Genomic DNA, 27,930 nt, shown 5'->3' on the forward strand with positions numbered 1-27,930 from the left:
CTTTCCCCTGATATAAGCTAACCTTTTTATTTTCTCCGATTTTTTGACAAAACATTTCCCACATAAGGAACTTCAATTATGACTTCTCCCCTGGGTGAGTACTCTGATGTGAAAGAAGATGGTCCTTTAGACTCGACTTTTCAGAAAAACATTTCCCGCATTCAGAACAGGAAAAAGTCTTCGAGTGTGTCTTTTCATGATACAGAAGGCTCCCTTTCTGGCAAAAACACTTCCCACATTCCGAACAGGAATACGGTTTTACCCCCGTGTGGGTTCTTTGATGTGCAATAAGGTTGCTTTTCTTGGCAAAGCATCGTCCACATTCGGAACACGAATACGGCTTCTCCCCTGAGTGAGTTCGCTGATGATGGGCATAAGCTGACCTTTCTGCAAAACACTTCCCACATTTTGAACAGGAATAAGGTTTCTCCCCCGTGTGAGTCCTCATGTGTGAAATAAGTTGGCCTCTCCGGATAAACCCTTTCCTGCAGTCAGAGCAGGAAAAGGGCTTCTCTTCTAAGTGAGTCCTCTGATGGTTGGCCAACGTGGACCTTGCTGCAAAACATTTCCCGCATTTTGAACACGAATAAGGTTTCTCCCCTGAGTGAGTCCTCGTATGTGAAAGAAGATGGCCTTTCCGGCTAAACTCCTTTCCGCAGTCAGAGCAGGAAAACGACTTCTCTTCCAAGTGAATTCTCTCATGGTTGGCCAGAGTGGCCCTTCCCGAAAAACATTTGCCACACTGGAGACAAGAATATGGCTTCTCGCCAGCATGAGTCCTCTGATGTGAGATAAGATGTGCTCTTCGCTTAAAGTGCCGACCACAATCGGGACATGAACAAGGCTTCTCGCCCAAATGACTTTTCTGATGTTTAGCGAGAGTTGTGGCTTCCCCGAAACACTTTCCACATTCGGAACAAGAGAAAGCCCTCTTCACTTTATGAGTCTTTTGATGGAAGATGAGATTAGCTCTCGAGGGAAAACACTTCCCACAGTCTGTACAGGAAAAAGGCTTCTCCTTTGTGTGGGTTCCCTGATGTTTAGTGAGTTTAATTCGAGATGTAAAACCTCTCCCACATTCCAAGCACGAGAACGGTCTTTCTCCGGTGTGAACTTTTTCATGCGTAATGAGATTTGACCTCTGCGAAAAGCATTTTCCACATTCTGTACAGGAAAACGGCTTCTCTCCCGAGTGTATCCTCTGGTGGTTGGCCAGAGTAGCCCTATCAGCGAAACATCTTGCACATTCAGAGCAAGGAAAAGGCTTTTCCCCTGTGTGAGTCCGCTGATGTACGGTCAGTTGGGCCCTCCATTTGAAACATTTGCCACATTCTGAACAAGAAAATGACTTCTCCAGGAGATGAGTCCTGTAGTGTCTAATGAATTGTTGTTTTTGAGAAAAGCATTTCACACATTTGGAACATGAATATGGTTTTTCCACTCCCTGACCTTGCCGATGGGAGGAAGGTTCTCCTCTGTGGGTCAAAAGTTCTCCAGACTCAGAACGTGGGAAAAATTCATCCATTCGCTGAGATATTTGATCGGTGTTGGGGGTGGAATTATGTGCAAATGTCCCCCCACGTGTAGAGGGATTAGATGATGGGTCTTCACCATAAATTACTATGTGGAGATTTTGGGTGATGGGGTCTTCTCCTGGACAATCTGCTGTAATGTTATCACCATCTGCTTCGCCATTTGGACAGAAAACTGGACATTTGTCCAGGTTATTCCAATCGAGTGGTCTACCTAGAGAAAAAAAGAAATGGGAGGACAATAAGAATCTAGGCAAGGAGCACATGAAATTTGCAAAATGTAACCAATTTTTGAACTTTGCCATCCAACCACCTACCCCACAGTACCAAAGTCACCATTTTTAGAAACATTCCCTTTTAGGCTCCATTCACACCTAGGCGTTTTTACGCCTGTAGCGCGACGCGCACAAACGCCAGAGGGACGAAAAGTAATGAAAGGCAATGGGGATGGTTCACATCTGAACGCCTAAACGCCTGTAGCCTGTAGCTCAAAAAAGTTCCGGACCCTTTTTTGTCGCTCCTAGCGCGCAATATGCGCGTATTTGAGCGTTTTTTTTTTACATTGAAGTCAATGTAAAACGCCTGATACGCGTGTATTGCGCGTAAACACGCGCTTGTACAAGCGTTTTGACGCCTGTGTTGCTGAAATCCCAGGAAGAGGAATAAAAAATTCCTAGGAGAGCAACAAGTGATGTCAGGGATGATCATTTTTCTTATTGGCTAATATGGAAAAAGACAAAGTACAAAAACGTCGAACGCCACTGTGCGAAAACGCGCGCATACGCGCGTAAACGCGCATATACGTGCGACAAAAACGTCGGTAAAAATCGCCTGTAAAAACGCCTGTACGCCCTACGCCTAGGTGTGAATGCAGCCTAAAACATACTTACAAATGCTCTAAACCTGAACCCATCTACAAATCATAATTGCGGCCCCCATTCCAGTTTAATGTGGCCCCCCGGTAATTTGGATATATACTGTATTTATCGGCGCTGCCTCTGAGGGGACAGGGAGGGGGGGGAACGAGTGCTGTCAAATTACATACAGGAAAATCTCCTGTTTACTCGGCGGCATCTGTAATAGGAAGTCCCGTCTCCTGGGCTGCTATTGGACGACTCCTCTGTCCATCATAGGAGGCGGGACATTGTATTAAAGAGGCTGCTGTGTAAACAGGAGATTCTCCTGTATGTAATCTGTTGGTGCTCATCCTGCCCCCCCTCCACTCTGAGGCTGCAGATGGGCATCGATCAGGCTGCATTCATGGCAATGGAGAGGCTGCATTCATGGTAATGGAGAGGCTGCAGATGGGCACTGATTAGACTGCATTGACGGGCAATGACCTTTATTTTGCTTCACAGTTTTTTTATTTACATTTTTTTCCTGAAACTTCCCTCCAAAAGTGAAGGTGCATGTTATACGCCGATAAATACGGTATATCCAAGTAACACACCTGAGCTCATCTCTTCACCACACACCCCCACAAAGGCAAGAGAATTCTTGTTGGGCAGTGTATTAGTGATCAGGCAAACACACTTAGACCAAATTTTAATGGTTCAAAGAATGTCAGGCAAAATGGTCGGCCCTTACGCATGTTCACTTCATCAAATCTGGCCCTCTTTGAAAAAAGTTTGGACACCCCTGCATTAAAGACTGTAGATCTGTAATTAATGCACCTAGGAAGTTCAATGTCTTTGGAAAATCAATATATGATCTTTTTGTGTCTCCATAGTGAACACAAGCAGATGTCCGCTGAAAAAAAAAATATTAAAAGCCAGCAGCTACAAATACTGCAGCTGCTGACTTTTAATATTAGGACACTTACCTGTCCTGGAGTCCAGCGCCATCCACAGCAGAGGACGAGCGATCGCTCATCACTCTGCTGCCCCCCCCCCCCGCCATCCTCGGTGAGGGAACCAGGAAGTGAAGTGCTCCGGCTTCACTGCCCGGTTCCCTACGGCGCATACGCGAGTCGCGCTGCGCCTGCCGATTGGCTCCCGCTGTGTACTGGGAGCCGAGTGTTCCCAGAACACGACGGGGGGGGCGACGGGAGGTGACGTCATGCCCGCAGTCTGCCCGAGACTGTGTGGCCGGAAGTGGGTGCAAATACCTGTCTTTAGACAGGTATCTGCACCCCCCCCCCCTCCCCTCTGAAAGGTGTCAAATGTGACACCGGAGGGAGGGAGGGTTCCGATCAGTGGGAGTTCCACTTTAAACAAAATATTTGACTTGCGCCTGTAACAGAACTCACCTATAGGTATCTCCTCTTCTTTAATCTTTAAGTGTATTTCTTCCTTCACTTCAACTTTGACGATTGTCTGAGTGGCTCTGGTGTCTCCGGGGTCTGTGAATAAAGATGAGAGTAAAGCCCCCTGTACTGAGATGTATGTGAGACCCCAGAGAGTTGTTAAACGCGTAGTGGGACAAGTCCTAGACAGGTGTGCACTTACTTTAGTGTATGAAGAAGTGAGCAAGCATAAGTTGGTTAAACCCTTACATTATTGTAAGGTGTACTATACATTACTGACTACCTAGGAGATGCATCAAAACATCGACAGTCAGAGATTTAATAAGACAGACAGAAGCCTTCCAGCTACAGCCAACTGACAATCCTCATAGGCTGGGGCCAAGGTAGCAGACTATTAGCGTCTGAAATCTTTTGGGGGCTGATGTACATATTAGTAGATGCTGGACGAGACAATTGTCTTATGTTTTGTTCAGTGTCTATTACCTACCCGTGCTTATCTCTATAGGGATTTCTTCCTCTTCAATTTTCACGCTTATTACTTCCTCCTCATCCTCCATTTTGATGTCTTTTTGACTGGCTCTCGTGTCTGTGAATAAAAATGAGAGAGAAGCCCTGTGACAGACCCAACTGGGACAGAGGCTTTTGGAGGGGACTAGGGGTAAGCCTTCTACCAGTGGTGGCTGGTGCCAAACTTTTTTGGGGGGGGGGGGCAAACAAAGCGCCCGCCCCGGTCCACACTTCACGGTTCCACCGCACAGCACATTACTCCGCACTCACCCCTTCACGGCACAGTCCCCCCATGCCTTCCTCGGCTTCTCCTCCCATCCAACCCGATCTGCCTCCTGTCCCAATTGTCCGGGAGGAGAAGCCGGAAGAAAATAGTGAATATTGATGCGCTATTGTCACAAGTGGGTGGGTTCAAGACGCAGTGCTCTGCCACACGCTGCATGCATCCCCACATGCTAACAAGGAGGGCAGCATCCCTCTCCTGCCTCCTACTCACTGATCAAGGCCTATGGTAAGAGCAGATCATTCTCTAATGGTGGACAACCACGTGATAAACGCGAAGAGCAAGGCTTGTATTAATTCTCTGAATAAGGACAATAAAGCTTCCCTTTTGTAGTGGATGAAAGGGTGTAATATTAATCTTGTACCAGTTCATGGTCAGAGGAAATATGGTGGCCCTCCTGCAGACTGGGTTGGAGAGGCGCCTTTACTTGGGACAGAAATATTTAATCAACAATATCCCTGAAGACATGTATGAAGATAAATGAATTCCACCTATTTAGACTGCTGGAGCTATTAGTTTCTAGATGTGTATTAGCATAATTTTTACGTTGACTGTCCCTTAGCTATGTTAACTATATTCCTGTTTACAGTTTGTATTGTTAGGATAATGTGACCAGGCCCTACCTGATCTGGTGTGCCATATATTCTGTGTGAATTTACAAAAAAGAGTTCCAGTTTCCATCTAAGCTAGTGTCTTCTAGTATCTTACCATGCAATAATACCTGATTCCAGACTAGGGGATGAAGGCATCCAAGCTGGGTGCTGGATGGTTCCGTCACAAGCCCCCTGTACTGAGATGTATGAGAGACCCCAGAGAGTGTGTGTGTGGGGGGGGGGGGGACTGGTCACGTCTCTCGGCTGATAACACACAATGACATGATGTGAGGAGAGTCGGAGTCTAATAGAGGATGATGGCTCCTGACTCCCCCACTGGGCACATACTGTCCCCCTATTACTGTCTACTGACAGAGGAGGGGGGAGAAGAAGAGATTGTTGTAGTGACTGAACAAGGAGAATCTGGGACTCTTCTCTGGATTTAGTGTTTATTACTCACCTGTGCTGATCTCTGGAGGGATTTCCTCCACTTTACACGGCTCATCACTTCCCACGTTCCCCTTTTCTGCTTCCTCTTTCACTTTAACATCAATAAGATCTTCACCCTGAATAGAACAAACAAACCCAGAGCATTGTATTAAAACACTGAACAATGTTACACAACAAGAAGACAATTAGTCCAATCTACCTGATCCTTCCGAGGGATCTCCTGATGTTCCTGTGTGGAGTCCCGGGAATACAGAGGACGGGGACGTCTCTCTGGGGGATTTCTGTTACTGGATCCATCTGTAGGAAACACACACTGACTGAATACATTGAGCTAGGTTCCCAAAGACTTTACGTCGGCGTATCTATTGATAGGCCGCGTAAGTTGAAAGATGCACCGTCGTATCTATGCGCGCTATTCAGGGAACTAGATACGCCTGAATTCCTGCTTCATCCGACCGACATAAGTCTTAGTACGCCGTCGTACCTAGGGTGCATATTTACGCTGGCCGCTAGGGGCGATTCCGTAGATTTACGCGTAGAATATGTAAATGAGCTAGATACGCCGATTCACAAACGTACTTGCGCCCGCTACGCCGTTTACGTAAGGCTTACGTCCGGCGTAAAGTTATCCCTGCTATATGAGGCGCAGCCAATGTTAAGGTATGGACGTCGGAACAGCCGTCGAATTTTACGTCGTTTACGTGAATGGGGGTGTGCGTATGTTACGTTCACGTCGAAAGCATTGAGCCGACGTTTCTTAGGGAGTATTTGCGACGTGATTCTGAGCATGCGCGCATGCGCTGTACGAACGGCCATTCATTTACATGGGATCACGGCTAATTTAAATGAAGCACGCCCACTACCTGCCTAGTTTGAATTAGGTGGGCTTACGCCGGCCTATTTACACTACGCCGGCGCAACTTACGGTGCCAGATCTTTGAGAATACTGGTCTAGGCTCCCTGTTTTATGTCGGCGTAGCGCATATGAGATGCGCTACGCCGGCCAAAAGAAGCGCCGAGCTACCTGAATCTGGGCCATAGTTTCTATGTCTTCATATCAGAGGATGTGTATCTAGGGGGATCCTCAATACTCTTCTCTCCTTTACAAGAAATGAAAGTCTCCTCTTACCCGGTGATGTGAGGGGCGGCCGCTTCTCCATCAAAACGCCCTTCTACAGATCCTTGTGTCCTTCTAGATACTCCCACTCTACTGAATGAGTGATTCTGTAGTTAAAATAAAAAGTTGCATTGTAAAGCTCACAATAAATCAGTGTTATCCACAACATTTATTGAATATAGATCTATCTTTGTCCATATATGCGGCCTCGGTTTTCGGGGGTTATACTGGGACGATGTGCGCAGCTGCAGGCATCATCCCGGTACTGTTGTTTAGAGCTGGCGATTGGCTATCCAGGCATAACAACCGATGCCCACCTCTCTGACCGGGCCTCCCGTCCCATCATCCCGGTACCGTTGTTTAGAGCCGGCGATTGGCTATCCAGGCATAACAACCGATGCCCACCGGGAGACCTGATCCTCTGCCTCCAGTGTCTCCCCCCAGACTGGAACAAAGCCGTAAACGGCTTTGATTCAGTCTCCGCGATGTAAACACGGAAGCGACGTCATGACGTCACTTCCGGGTTACTCGGCTGCCAATGGCGCTGTATTTAAAAAAAAAAATACACGGTATTCAGAATCATTGTTTTCGTTTACGTCATCGCGGCTCCGGCCAATCACAGTGCCGGAGCCGCGATACCTGGAAGTAACTCGGGTATCAATGGCGGAGGTGAGGGACGAGAGTCACTTCCGGGGCTTTGATCTCAGGTAAGTAATTCATAATGAACTTGTATGCTATGCATACTAGCTTACTATGCCACTCTCTTGCAGGGTTGTCTTTTTTTTTAAGTAATGCTATAGAGGGTTTACTCCCTCTTTAAAAAAAAACGTGATTCATCAGACCAGGCCACCTTCTTCCATTGCTCCGTGGCCCAGTTCTGATGCTCATGTGTAAGGATGAGCTCCGGCGTGTTCGCATAGAACACGTGCAGAGCCCGCCAGGAAGTGTGCACTGCGCTGCGCTAATCACAGCCAGGCAGACATTTCCCGATCTCTGCAGCCGAGCATCGGACAATGTCTGCCTGGCTGTGATTAGCGCAGCGCGGGTGCCGACTTCCTGGCGGGCTCCGCACGTGTTCTATGCGAACACGCCGGAGCTCATCCTTACTCATGTCCCATTGTAGGTGCTTTTGGCTGTGGTCAGCATGGGCACCATGACCGCACTGTGACTACACAACCCCATACACAACAAACTGCAATGTTCTGACATCTTTCTACCAAGTCAGCAGCCGCTGACTTTTAAAATAAGGACACTTACCTGTCCTGGGCACCCGCGATCTCGGCACCTGAAGCCGATCGATCCCTTGGCTCTCGGAGGCTGCCGCCTCCGCCAACTTTGGTAAGGGAATCAGCAAGTGAAGCTTTGCAGCTTCACTTCCTGGTTCCCTACTGCACATGCGCAACTCGCGCTGTGCGATGCCACTGGTCCCTGTGTGTCTCCCAGAAGACAGCGGAGGGCTTGGGTATCTATGCCCGGAAGTGGGAGCAAAAAACCTGTATTACACAGGTATCTGCTCCCCCCTGAAAGGTGTCAAATGTCACACTGGAGGGGGGTTCCGAAAAGCTGAAGTTCCATTTTTGGGTGGAACTCCGCCTTAACAATTTGAGCTACCGTAGCTCTTCTATTGGATCGGACTACACAGGCCAGCCTTCGCGCCCCACCTCCATCAATGAGCCTTGGTGGCCACTCACGACCATGTCCTAGTTTGCTGGTTTTCGTTCCCATGACAACTTTTGGTCTGCAGACCGAGAACGTAGCCTAGCGTGTTTACACTACGCCGCCTTAACTAAGAGAGGCAAGTACTGTATTCTCAAAGTACTTGCCTCCTTACTTAGGGCGGCGCAGCGTAAATGCGGCGGGCGCAAGCGCGCCTAATTCAAATTCGGCTGATGGGGCGTGTTTTATGTTAATATGCTTTGACCCGACGGGATTGATGTTTTTTTTTAAACTGCGCATGCGTCGGGCGCCTACATTTCCCAGTGTGCATTGCGGCTAAGTACGCCACACGGGCCTATTGATTTTGACGTGGACGTAAACGACGTAAATCCCGATTCACGGACGACTTACGCAAACGACGTAAAAAATTCGAATTTCGACGCGGGAACGGCGGCCATACTTGACATTACTATTCCAATAGGGCCTAGCTCTAACTTTACGCAGCCTATCTCTTACGTAAACGGCGTAAAAGTACTGCGTCGGCCGGGTGTACGTTCGTGAATCGGCGTATCTACTCATTTACATATTCTACGCCGACCGCAATGGAAGCGCCACCTAGCGGCCATCCAAAATATTGCAATCTAAGATAGGACGGCGCAAGCCGTCGTATCTTAGATATGTTTAAGCGTATCTCTGTTTTAGAATACACTTAAACATAAGTCGGCATAGATTCTGAGTTAGGTTGGCTTATCTACTGATAAGCCGGCCTAACTCTTTCTGAATCTACCTATGTGATTTTAAATTATTATTTTCGGCCTCTCTTACCATATCCTGCTGTGTGATCACGTGACCGCCGTGTTATCTGCAGCCTCTGGCCAGCTCCTTTCCTGTGTCTCCCCGTGGCAGTGACATAGGTGGCACCGCCCTCTCAGAGGAATCCCCCGGGGCGAGAGGCGGCCGGAGGCAGAGCGCCCGCAGCCTATCGGCGCTCGCCTCGCTCCAGCCCCCTCGAAGCATAGGCCGCAAATCCGCGGCACGAGGAGATCTCGGGTGGGGGGCCGGATTAAAAGGTCCGCCGGGCCGTATACAGCCCGCGGGCCGGAGTTTGCCCATTCCTGATCTAAGCGTTATGTAAATGGGGTGCAGCGTCTCGACCGACCGACTCCTTTTATTTGACAAGTATCCACGATGGTCAGTATTCCATCCAGCCAACCTAATCTGGGTTAAGGAACGACTGTTCTCTAAATACGACGACTGATCTGGGGGAAGATAACAAGCGAGCAACTCCGTTCCCCCATAGACAGGCGTAATTCTATAAGATGTGGGTAGTGAATAAGGATGAGCTCCGGCGTGTTCGCATAGAACACGTGCAAAGCCCGCCAGGAAGTCGGCACCCGCGCTGCGCTAATCACAGCCAGGGAGACATTTCCCGATCTCTGCAGCCGAGCATCGGACAATGTCTGCCTGGCTGTGATTAGCGCAGCGCGGGTGCCGACTTCCTGGCGGGCTCTGCACGTGTTCTATGTGAACACGCCGGAGCTCATCCTTAGTAGTGAATATGTCCCAGTGCCCTCAGAGCTGACCATCTAATGTTCTACACATCAGAGGACATACAGAGGTGACCTGACCCCCCCCATCCAGTCCACACAGAGTGCTGGGACCCCCTTTTCTCATAATAAGCCATTATTACCTTCTCCACACTGGGTACACACTCTCCAGCCGAACCCCCTCCACCAGCTGCTGCAGAGGAGAGTTCCTGTAAGTTTTTACTTGAGCTACAAGAAAATGGCCACCAAGGTTCACCTATATAACTGGCTCTTCTTTCACTCTGCGCACGCGCAAGCTAAAAAAAAAAAGACAATAGCTTCAAAACCGCGGTGGGTGTAACAAGATGTCCGCTTTCCCCTTCTCAGAGAATCCTTACAATGGAAGAGAGCGGGGTGTAGCAAGATGGCGGCGACCAAACGTCACTTCCGTTTCAATTCTGACGGGTCGCCATATTTGACGAAACACAGTGACAGTGAGCTGTTTCCAGACGCCTCTAGAGGGCAACGTCTGCCGTGTAAAAGGAGGAAGTGTCTTCAGTGCAGGGGGGAGCGGCGGCCATTTTGTTGTAGCTCAAAAAATTAAAATTAAAATAACACTAAGAGGTCGTTATTTTTAGCACAAAGACATGTCCTTGTGGGGGTGTGAGGCTGGAGAGTGTGTGCCTAATGAAGAAGAGGTAATAATGTCTTCTTATTATTAGACAAGGGGGTCTGGATGGAGGGATTATGTCACCTCCCCAAATCCTCATCTTCCTGCAATTCTTCTGATGTGTATAACATTAGATGGAGATTTTGGGCCAGATTCACAAAGAGATACGACAGTGTATCTCCAGATACACCATCGTATCTCTGACTTACACTGGTCCTATCTATGCGCCTGATTCATAGAATCAGATATGCATAGATATGGCTAAGATCCGACAGTGTTACACTGTGTTACACTGTCGGTTCTTTTTTTCAATTTAAAAATGGCGCCGGGGGCGTTCCCGCTGATTTACGTTGAATAATATGTAAATCAGCGAGATACGCAAATTCACGAACGTACGCAGACCCGACGCAGTCTTCTTACGACGTTTCCGTAGCGGCGTTCCCGGCGTATACTTACCCCTGCTTCTATGAGGCGCAGCCAATGTTAAGTATAGCCAGCGTTCCCGCATCGAGTTTGAATTTTCTTCCGTCGTTTGCGTACGCCGATTCACAAACACGCGCGTCGCAAGTCACGCTCACGTCCAAACCACTGACGTCCTAGTGACGTCAGTGGGAGCAATGCACGCCGGGAAATTACCCGGACGGCGCATGCGCATTTAAATCGGCGCGGGAACGCGCCTGATTTAAATAATACACTCCCCCTAGCCGCGGAATTTGAATTCCGCCGGGGGTTTTACGATCCGCCGCCGCAAGTTTGGAGGTAAGTGGTTTGTGAATTACCCACTTGCCTCTCAAACTTGCGGGAGCGGATCTTAAATCACGTAGATCGAGCGGATCTATAGATTCGCTGATCTACGTGAATCTGGCCCGAGGGGTCTGTTAGGCTGCATTCACACCTAGCAACCAGAGAAATCCTTTCAACCCCTAACCAGCATTAAAATAATTCCTGCTGATAATTGCTTGGCCAATTAATAATAATACTAAATATTTTATACGTTTTACATGCTATTACACTATTAGTTTCATGACTAATGATGCTAACGCTAACTCAAGCTCAGATCAGATACATGCAGACCATTCTCACACTGTGCTGCACCCTCCCTTTTCCAAACATATGAAAAGCTCCTCCCACTTCCGCCCACGTCACTTTCGCCTCTGTTGTGCGTTCCACGGCCGCCCTGCCACTTCCGGGTTATCTATTGTAAGGTAGAGGCCGAGCGGTGGCCATTTTCTTGTAGCCGCAGTGCTAACTCTCTTTTGCTGTATCCTTGAAGAGAGTACAATCATTTCTCTAAGCAGACAGGTTAATCCAGGATTACATTTAGTGTCGGAGTTTATTTATTAAATGTTTTACTAAAGTCCTCATCATTGCCAGAGGCGGCCATTTTTCCGTAGCTCAGGAACTTCCTGGTTGGGGTGTGGGGCTGCAGAGTGTGTACACAGAGAGGAGAAGGTAATAATGTATTTTTGTTATGATAGAAGGGGGTCCTAATATTGTCTATAGATTGGATGAGGGGGGGGGGGGGTATGTTACTTGTTGGGTTGGGTCACAAATCCTTTGTACAGCACACAGCCAGGGGTCAGCAGGCTCTGCACTGGGAGGGGGGTTAGTCCCCTCTGGTGTCTTGGGGTCTCTAGTGCTGGACCAAGGCAGCCCTAGGGTTGCCACCTTTTCTTCAAGCCAAACCTAAACACTTTAGCGGCTGCATTTTTTTTTGGGGGGGGGGGGGGGTTTACGCTACAAGATTGTAAAAGGCCTGGGACACTTTTGGTGACCTGAAAAAGAGTAGTATTGTGGCGCATAGCTCGCTACAGCAAACAGTGCGCTTGGCTGAATTGTGAGTGTTCTGCACGGAATGCAGGGGTCAGAGAGGGCTAGTGACCTCACTGTGCCCATCATATACAGCCACTGAGCCCGTCATATGCAGCCTGTGTCCATATGTGCTGAGGGGCACTTGTGGGGGGGGTTTGGAAGAAGAGGGCCAGTGCTTCTGTGCCTATCATATGCAGCCTGTGTCCATATGTGCTGAGGGGCACTTGTGGGGGGGGGGGGTTTGGAAGAAGAGGGCCAGTGCTTCTGTGCCTATCATATGCAGCCTGTGTCCATATGTGCTGAGGGGCACTTGTGGGGGGGGGGGGGGGGTTTGGAAGAAGAGGGCCAGTGCTTCTGTGCCTATCATATGCAGCCTGTGTCCATGTATGCTGAGGGGTGCTTTTGGGGGGGGGGGTTTGTGGAAGAAGAGGGCCAGTGCTTCTGTGCCCATCATATGCAGCCTGTGTCCATATGTGCTGGGGGGCGCTTGTCGGACACCAGTCGGATCTAAGGGAGATCTATGCGGAACTAATTCTTATGAATCAGTCGCATAGATCCGACCGTCGTATCTCAGAGATATGACAGCGGATCAGGAGATCCGCCGTCGTATCTCTTGATGAATCTGACCCCTTGTCTATTGTTCATTTGCGCCACACTAGAGTTTGCAGGTTATCTTTTTAATACTGACCCAATCCAGCCATAGAAGCCAGAAGGACCCGGTTGCTTCTTTTCACTCCCCTCTCTGCACACCATAGACTCAGTATTCCAATCTTTGCAATTACTGGATGTTTTAAGGCTCCTTTAAACGTACATGTGTGTTTGTATGGACACGTATATTGGCTTGCATTTCTCATTATAATGTGTGTTCTTATCTACATTTTACAAGGTATTTACATTAAATAAATACATCAGAGCTTTCCTCCTATATATGTTTTTATAGATCTATTTTTGTATTTGTTCTGGTTTTAGGTCTTTCTTTTTATGGTTCAACCAACACAACTTAGTCGAAGGCCAAAGCGTTTACAAGGACGTGACTAAGGATGGAGAAGGAGCATGTGTCTGAGAGGATAATAAACCTCACCCTGGAGGTTATCTACTTGCTGACGGGAGAGGTGAGGAGGATTCTGGGAGGTCACATGACATCACTCTTATCTCTATTAATAAAACACAGACCTGACCGGAGAGGTGAGGAGGATTCTGGGAGGTCACATGACATCGCTCTTATCTCTATTAATAAAACACAGACCTGACCGGAGAGGTGAGGAGGATTCTGGGAGATCACATGACATCACTCTTATCTCTATTAATAAAACACAGACCTGACCGGAGAGGTGAGGAGGATTCTGGGAGGTCACATGACATCGCTCTTATCTCTATTAATAAAACACAGACCTGACCGGAGAGGTGAGGAGGATTCTGGGAGATCACATGACATCACTCTTATCTCTATTAATAAAACACAGACCTGACCGGAGAGGTGAGGAGGATTCTGGGAGGTCACATGACATCACTCTTATCTATATATATATATATATATTTTTTTTTTTAAGTGTATTTTTGTGCGTGTACTCGAGAGAGGAGCCGGACTGCAGGAGTTGGGAGTAGGCAGGCCTCCCCCAGAGGCTATTTGCCACCTTTCTCCATGCCCCGGGTGGCAATGGTGGGTGTGTGAGGGGGTCCTCCCACACAGCCCGTCCTACCTGCTCCGCTTTGAAGCCCAACGGGGCAGAGGGACTCCCTATAAGGGAGTGAGAGGATCTAGCCCGCTCAACCAGCCCCGTTAGTCCTTCGCCTCTCTTTTTAGAGACCGCGTGGTCAAAGTGCGTGCATGTTAACCCAATTTCGAGTGCGTGTGTAAGTGTGGTGGTTTTTGTGGGAGGGGGGTGGGCGTACTAAGCGCAGGCTTACCTCGCATAGCACACCCACCGGGAGCCGGGCTGAGACCACCAAACTCAATTCACATGTAGCCGAGACCGGGATCCGAACCCCTAGCTGCAGAGATGAATGGCTTGTCAGCGCAGTGCCAATCGCGTTGAGCCACCGCAGCTCCCACTCTTATCTATATCAATAAAACACAGACCTGACCGGAGAGGTGAGGAGGATTCTGGGAGGTCACATGACATCACTCTTATCTCTATTAATAAAACACAGACCTGACCGGTGAGGAGGATTCTGGGAGGTCACATGACACTTTGTAATTACAAAATTACTTGTTATTAACTGGATACAATAAGAATATTTAGACCTGAATGTTATAATTTAATACTTTTGCTTTTGTATATAGAATTATATAACTTTCAAGTTATCTGATGGTTTGATGGCTTCCAACATGATGAAGACCCAAAGTCTCGGTATAGATCCTCCATCTCACTGTTTGAGAATGAACAAGAAGGTTGAAGAAGTCACCCAGAAGATCATAGAGTTGCTGACAGGAGAGGTGAGCGGTGCCGGGAATTCTGGGACATTATCCAGTAACAGACAAGGGATGTGTCTGGATGGTGACGGTATCATTGTGTGTGTCAGGTTCCTATAAGGTGTGAGGACAGCACTGTGCCTTTCTCCATGGAGGAGTGGGAGTATATAGAAGGACACAAGGATCTCTACAAGGACGTCATGATGGAGAAGCGGCCGCCCCTCACATCACCGGGTAAGAGGAAACTTTCATTTCTTGTAAAGGAGAGAAGAGTATTGAGGATCCCCCTAGATACACATCCTCTGATATAAAGACAGTGGCCCAGATTCAAGAAGCAATAGCGCCCGTGTAACCATGAGTTACACGGCGCAATTGCTTACTTGCTCCGGTGTAACGAGTGCTCCTGATTCAGGAACCTCGTTACACCGGCTGCAGCCTAAAATCTGCGCGGCATAAGGCTCTTATGCCTCGCAGATTTTAGGCTGCATTCTTGCGGGGGGCCGCTAGGGGGCGCTCCCATTGTGTATCAGCGTGTAGTATGCAAATTGCATACTACCACTGATTCACAATCTTGCGCGGGCCCCGCGCAAGCCAGGTACGGAGTTTCCGTACGGCTACTTTAGCGCAAGGCTGCCCTTTCTAATAGCAGGGGCAGCCTGTGCTAAAGTATACCGCCGCTCCCGCGTCGCGACGTTCAAATGTTACGTCGTTTGCGTAAGTGCTTCGTGAATGGCGCTGGACGCCATTCACGTTCACTTTGAAGCAAATGACGTCATTTGCCGCAATGCACGTCGGGAAAGTTTCCCGACGGAGCATGCGCTGTACGCTCGGCGCGGGAGCGCGCCTAATTTAAATGGTTCCCGCCCCCGGCGGGATCATTTAACTTGCGCGCGCTTACGCCGGGCAAATTTGCCGGCGCGCCCTCGCAGTTCACGGAGCTACTGCTCCGTGAATTGAGGGCAGGGCAAAATATTTGCGTGGGCGCAGGACAAAATCGTTGCCCTGTGCCCGCGCAAATAAAGCGCAAGCTATGCTGAATCTGGGCCATTGAAAAATCAGGAACTTTAACAGGCTTCCTTCGCCATTGGTGTGTGCCACATTAACTAAGCAGATAGACCTGTTTCAAAGTGAAATAGAAACTGGTGCACAGTCTGCATCTAATTACCAAAGAAAATGCGGCAGTTTTCAAAATAGAAAACTGCTGTAAATCATCGCCAAGTTGGACCTGGCATACGGAATGTAAACTGCCACCAAATGGCTCACATTCCTCTCTCTGCTCCTGCAGTGATTACATTGCACAAGCAGAGCCTGCAGAGTTAACATATGATGCCTTTTCTCTCCTGCATCCAGCAGGGATGGGCAGAGGAATCCGGAGCATGCAGCTCCAACTGTACTGCGTCTGTGTTGTATCTATCAAAGGTATGGCATTGCACAGGTAACATATTGATTATAATTAACAAATGGGGTTTGCGCCATTTCGTTAATTAGAAGCAGCTTCTACTCTGTTTTCTCAGTTTAAAAGAGTGGCACGGACGATTTATAACCCCCCCCATTGTATTCAGTCCGTGTGTGTGTTTTCTACAGGTGGATCCAGTAATGGGAACCCACCAGAGAGATGTCCCCGTCCTCTGTATTCCCGGGACTCCACACAGGAACATCAGGAGATCCCTCAGGAGGATCAGGTAGATGAAACTAAACGTTATATATTATTTTTTAGAATTCTCAATCTGTAAATATAATTGTAACGGTCACCACCGTTTACGATATCCCATTCCATCAACCACGACAGCTTATCTGACACTCCAACCATCCAACAGACACGATCCATTCCATTTCCCCAGAAATAACGAGACCGACAAGCTCTGTTACTGGTTTCAAAATGTATGAATACTTTTAATGGTTCCTTAGCTTTCTTATATACAGTACAAGCATGTTACAGTTAATCACAGGGACAAAGACACACTCCACCCACACATCACAATATTGGGGGGGGCTTCAATACACCTTCTCTTAGACAATGAGTTAATCAGTTGAGTTAATTATTAGTCATTATCCAGACAGCCTGTCTCCGCATACAGCTTGACATATAGCGTGACAAGTCACATTCCACATCTTAACAGTGTTATTAGCATACATAATGAAAAGTCTTAGGAGCAGACCTAATTAACACCTCAAAAGCATGTGTCCCTCCATTGAATGAAAACACTCCATTTGGAGTCAGACTTTAACAACTTGTAATATGTCCAGATCTCCTGCAATACATGAATTATCATTTATCAGTCACCCTATGCCCAAAAGGGGCACAGGGTGACCCTAGACCCAAGAGTTATTAGTGACGCTGGCACAGGAGTACCCCCCCCATCCTTCAAAAGTCTCTGGGTGTCACAGGTCATTCCGTTACAATAATAAATACTGTATCTGTGTTCTTTTTTTGGAAATGTAAGAATGAAGAGCCATATGTGAGAGTTGATGAACAATGGAGAGAGGAAAAAGCAGTAGAGCTGTATATGACGGGTGATCCATGTAAGGATGAGGACGTTTCTCCAGAGATCGTCACAGGTGAGGAATAAACACTAAATCCAGAGAAGAGTCCCAGATTCTCCTTATTCAGTCACTACAACAATCTCTTATTTTTTTAAGAGCACTCCAAACAAATAAACCTGCAAAAACACACTTGGCTCAGTGCCAAAAAAAGGTACATAAGCTACTTTGGTGCCAAACGCGTTGCGTCCCTCAGGTGTGAATGCAATCTCAATCCAGAGAAGAGTCCCAGATCCTCCTTGTTCAGTCACGACAACAATCTCTTCTTCTCCCCCCTCCTCTGTCAGTAGACAGTAATGGGGAGACAGTATGTGCCCAGTGGGGGAGTCAGGAGCCATCAGACTCTATTAGACTCCGGATCTCCTCCTCACATCATGTCATTGTGTGTTACCAGCCAAGAGACGTGACCAGTCTCCCCCCCCCCCCCCCCCCACACACTCTCTCTGGGGTCTCTCATACATCTCAGTACAGAAGCTTCACTCTCTTCTTTATTCTCAGACCCCGGAGACACTGGGACAATTGTCAAAGTTGAAGTTGAAGAGGAAGAAGAAACACACTTGAAGATTAAAGAGGAGGAAATTCCTATAGAGATCTGTATAGGTGAGTTCTGTGACAGGCAGGAGTCAAGTATTGTGCTTATGAGCCTTGTTTTCTCTATTTAGGCACCAATAAAAATCCTGGCCCGGATTCAGAAAGATAAGCGTATCTTTCTGCGGGCGTAACGTATCTCAGATACGTTACGCCGCCGTAAATTAGGGCGCAAGTTCCGTATTCAGAAAGAGCTTGCGCCCTAAGTTACGGCGGCGTAACGTATGTGGGCCGGCGTAAGCCCGCCTAATTCAAATGGGGATGATGTGGGCATGTTTTATTTAAATGAAGTGTGACCCGCGTATTTTACGTTTTTTACGAACGTCGCATGCGCCGTTCGTGAAAGAATCCCAATGCGCATGCTCGAAATTACGCTGCAAATCGTCATTGCTTTAGACGTGAACGTAAATTACGCACAGCCCTATTCGCGAACGACTTACGCAAACAACGTAAAATTTTCAAAACTCGACGCTGGCCCGACGTCCATACTTAACATAGGATACCCCTCATGTAGCAGGGGTAACTTTACACCGGAAAAAGCCGAACGTAAACGACGTAAAAAAAAAGTGCCGGGCGGACGTACGTTTCTGAATCGGCGTATCTACCTAATTAGCATATTCCTTGCATAAATATACGGAAACGCCACCTAGCGGCCAGCGTAAATATGCAGCCTAAGATACGACGGTGTAAGACACTTACGCCAGTCGGATCTTGGCTAAATTCCGGCGTATCTTGTTTTCTGAATACAGAAAAAAGGTACGCCGGGGCATAGTAAAAGTTACGCGGCGTATCAATAGATACGCCAGCGTAACTTCTCTCTGAATCCGGCCCCTTGTATTCATTTCAATGGTAATTGAACATCCTAGGTGCATTAATCACAATCTACAGTCCTTATCCACTTGCCGACCAGCAACATACCGGTACGCCGTGGTATGGCAAGGATGATATGTGCGCAGCAATGGCAGAGATATAATTTTTCTCAGCCGCTGATTCTAAAGCTGGTAAAATGAATCTGATTACTTTCACAGGCGGCGGCGTATAACTGCGGCGGCTGGTCGGCAAGCAGTTGAAGGAACAATAAAGATAATTTTTTTTCATTTATTTTTTAATAACAAACATGTCATACTTACCTTCACTGTGCAGCTCGTTTTGCACAGAGTGGCCCCGAACCTGGTCTTCTGGGGTCCCTCGGCGGCTGTCTCGGCTCCCCCCGCAAGAACTTTCCACCTTCATGCGAGCTCTCTCGTATGGTGGTAAGTTCTTGCGGGTGCGCTCCTGTGATACAGCCAGCGGCTATAGCCGCTCACTGCATCACTCGGCCCCGCCCCCCCCCCCCGGCGTGCCGCGTCATTGGATATGATTGACAGCAGCCCCAACCTAATGGCTGCGCTGCTTTCAATCAACCAATGAATGAGCCCTAGAAGTCAGCAGCACGTTCACGGCGCAGGACTTTCGAGGGGTAAAGTAAGTAAACGGGGGATCGGGGGGCGCTAATGCTCGGATGTTTTTTCACCTTAATGCATAGAATACATTAAGGTGAAAAAACATGTACCTTTACAGCCCCTTTAAATATTTCATAGCATGCTCGGCTCTTTCAGCAGTATAGAAATGTGATCCTTGTTATGATTCCTAGGTAGGTTCATATTTAGAAAAATTTTAAGTATGTCTGGAGGTGTTTCAGGAAATGCTTATAAAAATAGTGACTTTGGTACTGTGAGGTAAGTGGTTGGCAGTGTTATTTTTTTACATCAAATTTCAATTTAGTTTTAGTCATAGGGCCAGATCCTCAAAGAAGTTACGCTGGCGTATCTATTGATACGCCGCGTAACTTCTATTTTGCTCCGGCGTATCTTTGTTTTGTATCCACAAAACAAGATGCGCCTGAAGCTGTGCTAGATCCGACTGGCGTACATCTTAGTACGCCGTCGGATCTAAGGTGCATTTTTACGCTGGCCGCTAGGTGGCGTTTCCTGTCGATTTCCCCGTCGAGTATTCAAATTAGCTAGATACGCCAATCCACAAACGTACGTCCGGCCGGCCCTTTTTTTTACATCGTTTTCGTAAGGCTTTTTTTTTGGCGTATAGTTACCCCTGCTATATGAGGCGTATCCTATGTTAAGTATGGCCGTCGTTCCCACGTCGAAATTTGATTTTTTTTTACGTCGTTTGCATAAGTCGTTCGCGAATAGGGCTTTGCGTAGAATGACGTTCACGTCGTAAACATTGGCTTGTTGCGGGTTAATTTCGAGCATGCGCACTGGGATACCCCCACGGACGGCGAATGCGTCGTTAATAAAACCCGTCAATCACGTCGGGTCACATAACATTTACATAAAACACGCCCCCCTGTTCCACATTTGAATTAAGCGGGCTTACGCCGGCCTATTTACGTTACGCCGCCGCAAATTATGGAGCAAGTGCTTTGAGAATACTGCACTTGCCCATCTAAGTTGCGGAGGCGTAAAGTAAATATGATACGTTACGCCCGCTCAAAGATGCGGCGATCTACGTGGATCTGGCCCATAGTCTTTTGACTAAAATGCCATTTTAGTTTTAGTCGTATTGTACTCTGCATTCACACCTGAGCGTCGGTCGTTTTTTTCCGGCGTTTTGTCGCGCGTATTCATGCTTATTTGCGCGTTTGCATACAGCGTTGTCTGACGTTTTTTACTTCGACGTTTTTTATTTTAGCCAATAGGAAAAATTATCATCTTTTCATCACTTGTTGCTATGTTGGTAGATTTTTTTAATCTTCTGCATGGGCGACAAGTTCTATTGATTAAAGCGACGAAACGCCCGTAGCAAACGCCCGTTGTCGCGCAAGTTGCTTGAATCGAGCGTTTCCATTACTTTCTATGGGAAATGGAAACGCTCAAATACGCCCAAACCGCGCGACAAAAAAGGGTCCGGGACTTGTTTGAGCTTCAGGCGATCATCGTTTCAGCGTTCGGCGTTGAGATGTGAACAGTCTCCATAGATACTAATGTAATTTCGACCCTCCGGCGTATTGTAGCGTCGCGCTTCAGGCGTTAAAACGCCTAGGTGTGAATGGAGCTGTAGTCATCTAAATTGTTGTTTTAGTCGTATTTTAGTCTATTACAATAGTGTTCATTTCGTCACTGATAATATTTTCATTGACAGAATTAACACTGGTGGTTTAATGGCAAAGTTCAAAAATCTGTTACGTTTAGCAATTTTAACTGCTCCTCACCTATATTCTTATTCTCCTCAATTTCCTATTCCTCTAGATAGACCACTCGACTGGAATAACCTGACCAAATGTCCAGTTTTCTGCCCAAATGGTGAAGCAGATGGTGATAACATCACAACAGATTGTTCAGGAGAAGACCTCATTACCCCAAATCTCTGCGTAGTGCTTCACGGTGAAGACCCATCATCTAATCCCTCTACAGATGAGGGGTCTTTTGCACAAAACTCCACTCTCAATAGTGATCATATATCTCAGCGAATGGATGAATTTTTCCCACGTTCTGAGTCTGGAGAATTTTCGGCCCACAGAGGAGAACCTTCCTCCCAGCAGCAAGATCAGGGAGTGGAAAACCCATATTCATGTTCCAAATGTGTGAAATGTTTTTCTCAAAAAGAACAGTCCATTAGACACTACAGGACTCATTTCGTCGAGAAGTCGTTTCCTTGTTCGGAATGTGGCAAATGTTTCAAATGGAGGGCCCATCTTACCGTACATCAGCGGACTCACACAGGGGAAAAGCCTTTTCCTTGTTCCAAATGTGGGAGATGTTTTGCCGAAAGGGCTACTCTGGCCAATCATCAGAGGATACACTCGGGAGAGAAGCCGTTTTCATGTTCACAATGTGGAAAATGCTTTTCGCAGAGGTCAAATCTCATTACTCATGAAAAAGTTCATACCGGAGAAAGGCCATTTTCGTGCTTGGAATGCGGGAGAGGTTTTACATCTCGAACCAAACTTACTGTACATCAGAGAACCCACACAGGGGCGAAGCCTTATTCCTGTTTGGACTGTGGGAAGTGTTTTTCCTTGAGAGGAAATCTAATTTTCCATCAAAAAACTCATAAAGTGGAGAGACCTTTCTCTTGTTCCGAATGTGGAAAGTGTTTTGTGGAAGCCGCAACTCTCGCTAAACATCAGAGAAGCCACTCAGGGGAGAAGCCATATTCCTGTTCTGACTGTGGTAGGCAATTTATCCGAAGGGATCACCTTATCTCACATCAGAGGACTCACACTGGCGAGAAGCCATATTCTTGTCTTCAATGCGGGAAATGCTTTGCAGAAAGGTCCACTCTGGCCAACCATCAGAGAATTCACTTAGATAAGAAACCCTTTTCCTGCCCTCACTGCTGGAAAGGATTTATCCGCAAAGGTCACCTTATTTCACACCTGAGGACTCACACAGGGGAGAAACCTTATTCGTGTTCTAAATGTGGCAAGTGTTTTGCAGAAAGATCGACCCTTGCCAATCACCAGCGAACTCACTTGGGGGAGAAGCCGTATTCACGTTCCGAGTGTGGGCGATGCTTTGCCAGGAAGGACAACCTTATTGCACATCAAAGAACCCACACGGGGGTAAAACCATATTCCTGTTCTGAATGTGGGAAGTGTTTTTCTCAGAAAGGCAACCTTCTGTTTCATCAGAAGAGACACTCAAAGACTTTTTCCTGTTCTGAATGTGGGAAATGTTTTTCTGAAAGGTCGACTCTAAATAACCATCTTCTTTCTCATCAGAGAGCTCACCCAGGGGAGAAGTCATATTCGTGTTCCTCGTGTGGGAAATGTTTTGCCGAAAGGTCAACTCTGGCCAACCATAAAAGGACTCACTCACAAGAGAAACCCTTTTCCTGTACCGAATGTGGCAAAAGCTTTATCCGGCGAGACCATCTTATTTCGCATCGGAGGACACACACGGGGGAAAAGCCGTTTTCATGTACTGAATGTGGAAAATGTTTCGCGGAACGTTCCACTCTCGCCAATCATCTAAGAACCCATTTAGGGAAGAAGCCGTTTTCCTGCTCTGAATGCGGCCGATGTTTTACACGGAAGGACAACCTCATTTCCCACCAAAAAACTCACACGGGGGAAAAACCTTTCGCATGCCCCGACTGCGGGAAATGTTTTGCTGAAAAGTCGACTCTTGCGAATCACCAGCGGACCCACTCGGGGGAGAAGCCATTCTCCTGTCCGAAGTGCGGAAAATGCTTTTCACAGAAGTCAAATCTTATCAAACACAAGAAGGTTCATATGGAGGAGACTCATGTTTAGAGCGCAGAAGATGTTTTTGAAATCATCTCTTGCCACTCATGAAAAAAACTTTATATGGGGGAAGCTGCTTTCATGCTGTGACCACGAGAGAAAAATTTCCCACAATAAAATGATGTTATTTCCTAAAAAAAACAAATACCAGGAGAATTTATATAGGTTCAGTGTCAAAATACGGAACATGTTTTACCCTGGAAAAAAACGTATGTTTTGTGAAATCCTGCAGTCAAGAAGTCATAAGGATGTCTTTTTTTACATCAGCGAACTCTTAGGCCCGCATTCATGTAGGAGATACGACGGCGTATCTCCAGATACGCCGGCGTATCTCTGAGTCTGAGGCGTCGCATCTTGGCGCCTGATTCAAAGAATCAGATACGCCAGAATTAGTATAATATACGACCAGCGTAAGTCTCCTACGCCGTCGTATCTTAACTGCATATTTACGCTGGCCGCTAGGGGCGCGTACGCTGATTTACACCTAGAAATATGTAAATCAGCTAGATACGCCAATTCACGAACGTACGCCCGGCCGTCGCATTACAGATACGCCGTTTACGTTAGGCTTTTTCCGCCGTAAAGTTACCCCTGCTATATGAGGCGTAGATGAGGCGTACCAATGTTAACCACTTAAGCCCCGGACCATTTTGCAGCTAAATGCCCAGGCCAGGTTTTGCGATTCGGCACTGCGTCGCTTTAACAGACAATTGCGCGGTCGTGCGACGTGGCTCCCAAACAAAATTGGCGTCCTTTTTTCCCCACAAATAGAGCTTTCTTTTGGTGGTATTTGATCACCTCTGCGGTTTTTATTTTTTGCGCTATAAACAAAAATAGAGCGCCAATTTTAAAAAAAATGCAATATTTTTTACTTTTTGCTATAATAAATATCCCCCAAAAACATATATAAATTTATTTTTTTTCCTCAGTTTAGGCCGATACGTATTCTTCTACCTATTTTTGGTAAAAAAAATCGCAATAAGCGTTTATCGATTGGTTTGCGCAAAATTTATAGCATTTACAAAATAGGGGATAGTTTTATTGCATTTTTATTAATTTTATTTTTTTACTACTATTGGCGGCGATCAGCGATTTTTTTTCGTGACTGCGACATTATGGCGGACACTTCGGACAATTTTGACACATTTTTGGGACCAGTGTCATTTTCACAGCAAAAAATGCATTTAAATTGCATTGTTTATTGTGAAAATGACAGTTGCAGTTTGGGAGTTAACCACAGGGGGCGCTGTAGGAGTTAGGGTTCACTTAGTGTGTGTTTACAACTGTAGGGGGGTGTGGCTGTAGGTCTGACGTCATCGATCGAGTCTCCCTTATAAGAGGGATCACTCGATCGATGCAGCCGCCACAGTGATGCACGGGGAAGCCGTGTTTACATACGGCTCTCCCTGTGCTTCAGCCTCGGGGAGCGATCGCGACGGAGCGGCTATAAACGAATAGCCACGCCGTCGTCCCCGATCGCTTCCCGAGGGAACCCGCCCGCCGCACGCAGCGCGTCCTTCTGCCTGTCCGTGCCATTCTGCGGACGTAAATAGTCGTGCGGCGGGCGTTAAGGGGTTAAGTATGGACGTCGGGCCAGCGTCAAATTTTCCGTCGATTACGTAGTTTGTGTAAGTCGTTCGCGAACAGGGCTGTGTGTAATTTACGTTCACGTCTAAAGCATTGGCTTTTTGCAGGTTAATTTTGGAGCATGTGCACTGGGATACTTTCACGGACGGCGCATGCGCTTTCTGAGAAAGCGTAATTTACGTGGGGTCATAATACATTTACATAATACACGCCCACATCTTCCACATTTGAATTAGGCGGGCTTACGCCGGCCTATTTACGCTACGCCCCCGCAACTTTGCTTTGAGAATACTGCACTTGCCTGTCAAAGTTGCGGAGGCGTAACGTAAATAGGATACGTTACGCCCGCACAAAGATGCGCTCTCCTACGTGAATCCGGGCCTTAGTGGGTAATATTTTCTAAGCATGGGAAATGTTTTTCTAAAAAAAAAATCTTAAAGTTGAATTACTAACAAACGGCTCAATACATGGTTTAATTACATAAAAATTGTAAATATAATCTGTTTTATCTGTAAATAGATTTATGTCTAGCCAGTATTTGTGTCCATCTTGAGATTATACACACACACGCACCCCTGCTAGACATCAGAGTCAGGTTGGTGACATCAGAGATCTCTCCTCCCTCCTCCTATCAAAAAGTTGCTTTTCAATTAATATGTATTGGCTACACCTGAGCGCCTTCCCCTTCCTCTCCTAGTTTAATTATGTTCAAGGGATTACAAGATCACAACAAGACCACAAGATTTAATATAATTGCGCTAATTGAACTCACTAAGTGAATAGACCAAAAATAGAAAACAGTTATTGAAATGCAAAAAAGGAGAAAACTAGTGATAGTAGAATTCACTAGACATGTGCATTCGTTTTCGTTAGAATGCATTTTCGTCCGAAAATCTGTTTTTTTCGTTATCGTTTTAACAAACGACAACGAACGTGCAAGAAACGAAAACCGAAAGATCCGACATAAAAAATGCTTTATTTTCGTTTTCGTTGCGGTAAAAATTCAATATAGAGAGATTCGACATTATAGAGAAAAGATTCGACATCATAGAGAAAAGATCCGACATTATAGGGAAAAGATTCGACATCATAGGGAAAAGATTCGACATTATAGAGAAAAGATTCGACACTATAGAAATAATAGATTCGACATTACAGAGAATAGATTTCGATTTATGAGAAAATAGATTCGACATTATAGAGAATAGATTCGACATTATTACTAGTCATACAACATTAGAATTCTTGTAGGCGGAATATTCAAACGGAAATGTACGATTCGACGTAAAGATTCGACGTTCTGTCGAATATTCGTTTGAACATTCGACAGAAACCGAAAATATTCGACGTTCCGTCGAATATTTTTTCCGACCATTCGACAGAAACCAAGTATTATTGGATTTTCGGACGAAAGCTATTCCCCAATGAAAAACAAAATAAATCAAAACGATTTTCGGGAGTAACTAAATAAATTTATTTTCCAAACGAAAAAACGAAACAAAATATTCCAGTCTGCACATGTCTAGAATTCACCATTCATACATGCGACAAAAGGTAAAAAAAATAATTATATGCATAATGTTGAAATATGGAAAAAACATTGAAGATCTAAAAAGTATCTCTCAAACATATGTGATCATATTGAATCTCATTTGAGCATCAAAAGTCCAAATAGAAATGAAAGAGTCCACAGATGAACATACAAGTTACTTTTTGCAGAAGTCAGTGATGAGAGATGATTGGAGGGAAGGGACACAACCCCCTTCACACAGCACACAGGACCAAAGCTGAGGCTGTCAATCAGCTGGAGGTTTCTCCCCTGTCACCATTTTTCTCTTGGTGTCAGAAAAACTTAGCAGAGAAACGAGGCAGTGGACAAAAGTAAAACTTAGTGCTCTTAATTGAGTGTTTTGTTCATATTTCATGCCTAAGGTTTACAACCACTTTAAAGCGGAGGTTCACCCGGAAATGTTAATTTTTAATATTAAATTGAGGCTCATTTTGTCAAGTGGAATCGGGTTGTTTTTTTTAAAAACGAAGCAGTACTTACAGTTTTAGAGAGCGATCTTCGCCGCCGCTTCCGGGTATGGGCTGTGGGACTGGGCGTTCCTATTTGATTGACAGTCTTCCGACGGTCACATTTATCGCGTCGCGATTTTCCGAAAGTAGCCGAACGTCGGTGCGCAGGCACCGTATAGAGCCGCACCGACGATCGGCTTCTTTCGGCTACTCGTGACGCGATGGATGCGACCGTCAGAAGCCTGTCTGAAGACTGTCAATCAAATGGGAACGCCCAGTCCCGAAGACCCATACCCGGAAGCGGCGGAGAAGATCGCTCTCTAAAACGGTACCGTATTTTCCGGCGTATAAGACAAAAAAATGCATCCAAAGTCGGGGGTCGTCTTATACGCCGGGTACGGTCTCCGGGCAGCTGCGATCGTTCATGATTTCAAAGCCGCGCCGTCTTCTCAGCGTGTCCTGTGATAGGCGAAACACAAATCTTCCCAGCAGCGCCTCTGTTCTGTGTTCCGCCTATCACGGATGCCTTCTCATCCTCGGAATGGAGAGGCACACACTGCAAGAAGCTTGAAGTCCAGTGTGAAGTTTCCACAGTCTGTGGTGATTTGGGGAGCCATGCCATCTGCTGGTGTTGGTCCACTGTGCTTCATTAAGTCCGGGGTCACCGCACCCGTCTACCAGGAGATTTTGGAGCATATCATGCTTCCTTCCACAGACGAGCTCTATGGGGATGCTGACTTCATTTTCCAGCAGGACTTGGCACCTCCCCCACACTGCCAAAAGCACCAAAACCTGGTTCAACGACCGTGGGATTACTGTGCTTGATTGGCCAGCAAACTTGCCTGACCTGAACCCCATAGAGAATCTATGGGGCATTGCCAAGAGAAAGATGAGAGACATGAGACCGAACAATGCAGAAGAGCTGAAGGCTGCTTTTGAAGCATCCTGGTCTTCCATAACACCTCAGCAGTACCACATCTGGATTACCGTATTTATCGGGGTATTGCGCGCTCCGGCGTATAGCGAGCACCTCTAAAGTGGACCCGCATTCCTGTGGAAAAAAGATTTTTGTACTTAGTTTTGGTGTCTTGCGCGGCGTCCATCGGTAGCCTCGTCGGGTCCGGTGTCCGTCTGCGGCTTCGG

At 46.8% G+C, this 27,930-nt stretch overlaps 2 protein-coding genes across 6 annotated transcripts in view; both read right to left on the reverse strand.

Moving 5' to 3' along the window:
• Positions 1-27,930, reverse strand: part of LOC120909855 (zinc finger protein 436-like) — an 865,309-nt gene that overhangs the window by 757,358 nt on the left and 80,021 nt on the right. The gene's annotated exons all lie outside the window — the stretch shown is intronic.
• On the reverse strand, positions 19-10,198 carry LOC120909856 (oocyte zinc finger protein XlCOF6-like). Its single transcript, XM_040321598.1, has 7 exons — positions 10,074-10,198; positions 6,740-6,834; positions 5,810-5,907; positions 5,621-5,726; positions 4,265-4,363; positions 3,781-3,873; positions 19-1,746 (listed from the first exon to the last, which is right to left on the reverse strand). The coding sequence occupies exons 2-7, from the start codon at positions 6,768-6,770 to the stop codon at positions 77-79; spliced, it is 2,097 nt and encodes a 698-aa protein (XP_040177532.1). The 5' UTR covers positions 6,771-6,834; positions 10,074-10,198; the 3' UTR covers positions 19-76.

The sequence above is a fragment of the Rana temporaria genome, chromosome 8 (genome assembly GCF_905171775.1).
Source record: "Rana temporaria chromosome 8, aRanTem1.1, whole genome shotgun sequence".
NCBI lineage: Eukaryota > Metazoa > Chordata > Amphibia > Anura > Ranidae > Rana > Rana temporaria.

What these genes read in the sequence shown, in the direction of transcription:
- LOC120909856 (XM_040321598.1), bottom strand. Translation starts at nt 6,770, where the DNA reads ATGGAGAAGCGGCCGCCCCTCACATCACCGG. An exon ending in AGATCCCTCGGAAGGATCAG is followed by an intron (nt 5,727 to 5,809) that starts GTAGATTGGACT and finishes TGTTCTATTCAG; the next exon opens with GGTGAAGATCTTATTGATGT. An exon ending in CCCTCCAGAGATCAGCACAG is followed by an intron (nt 4,364 to 5,620) that starts GTGAGTAATAAA and finishes TTTTATTCACAG; the next exon opens with ACACGAGAGCCAGTCAAAAA.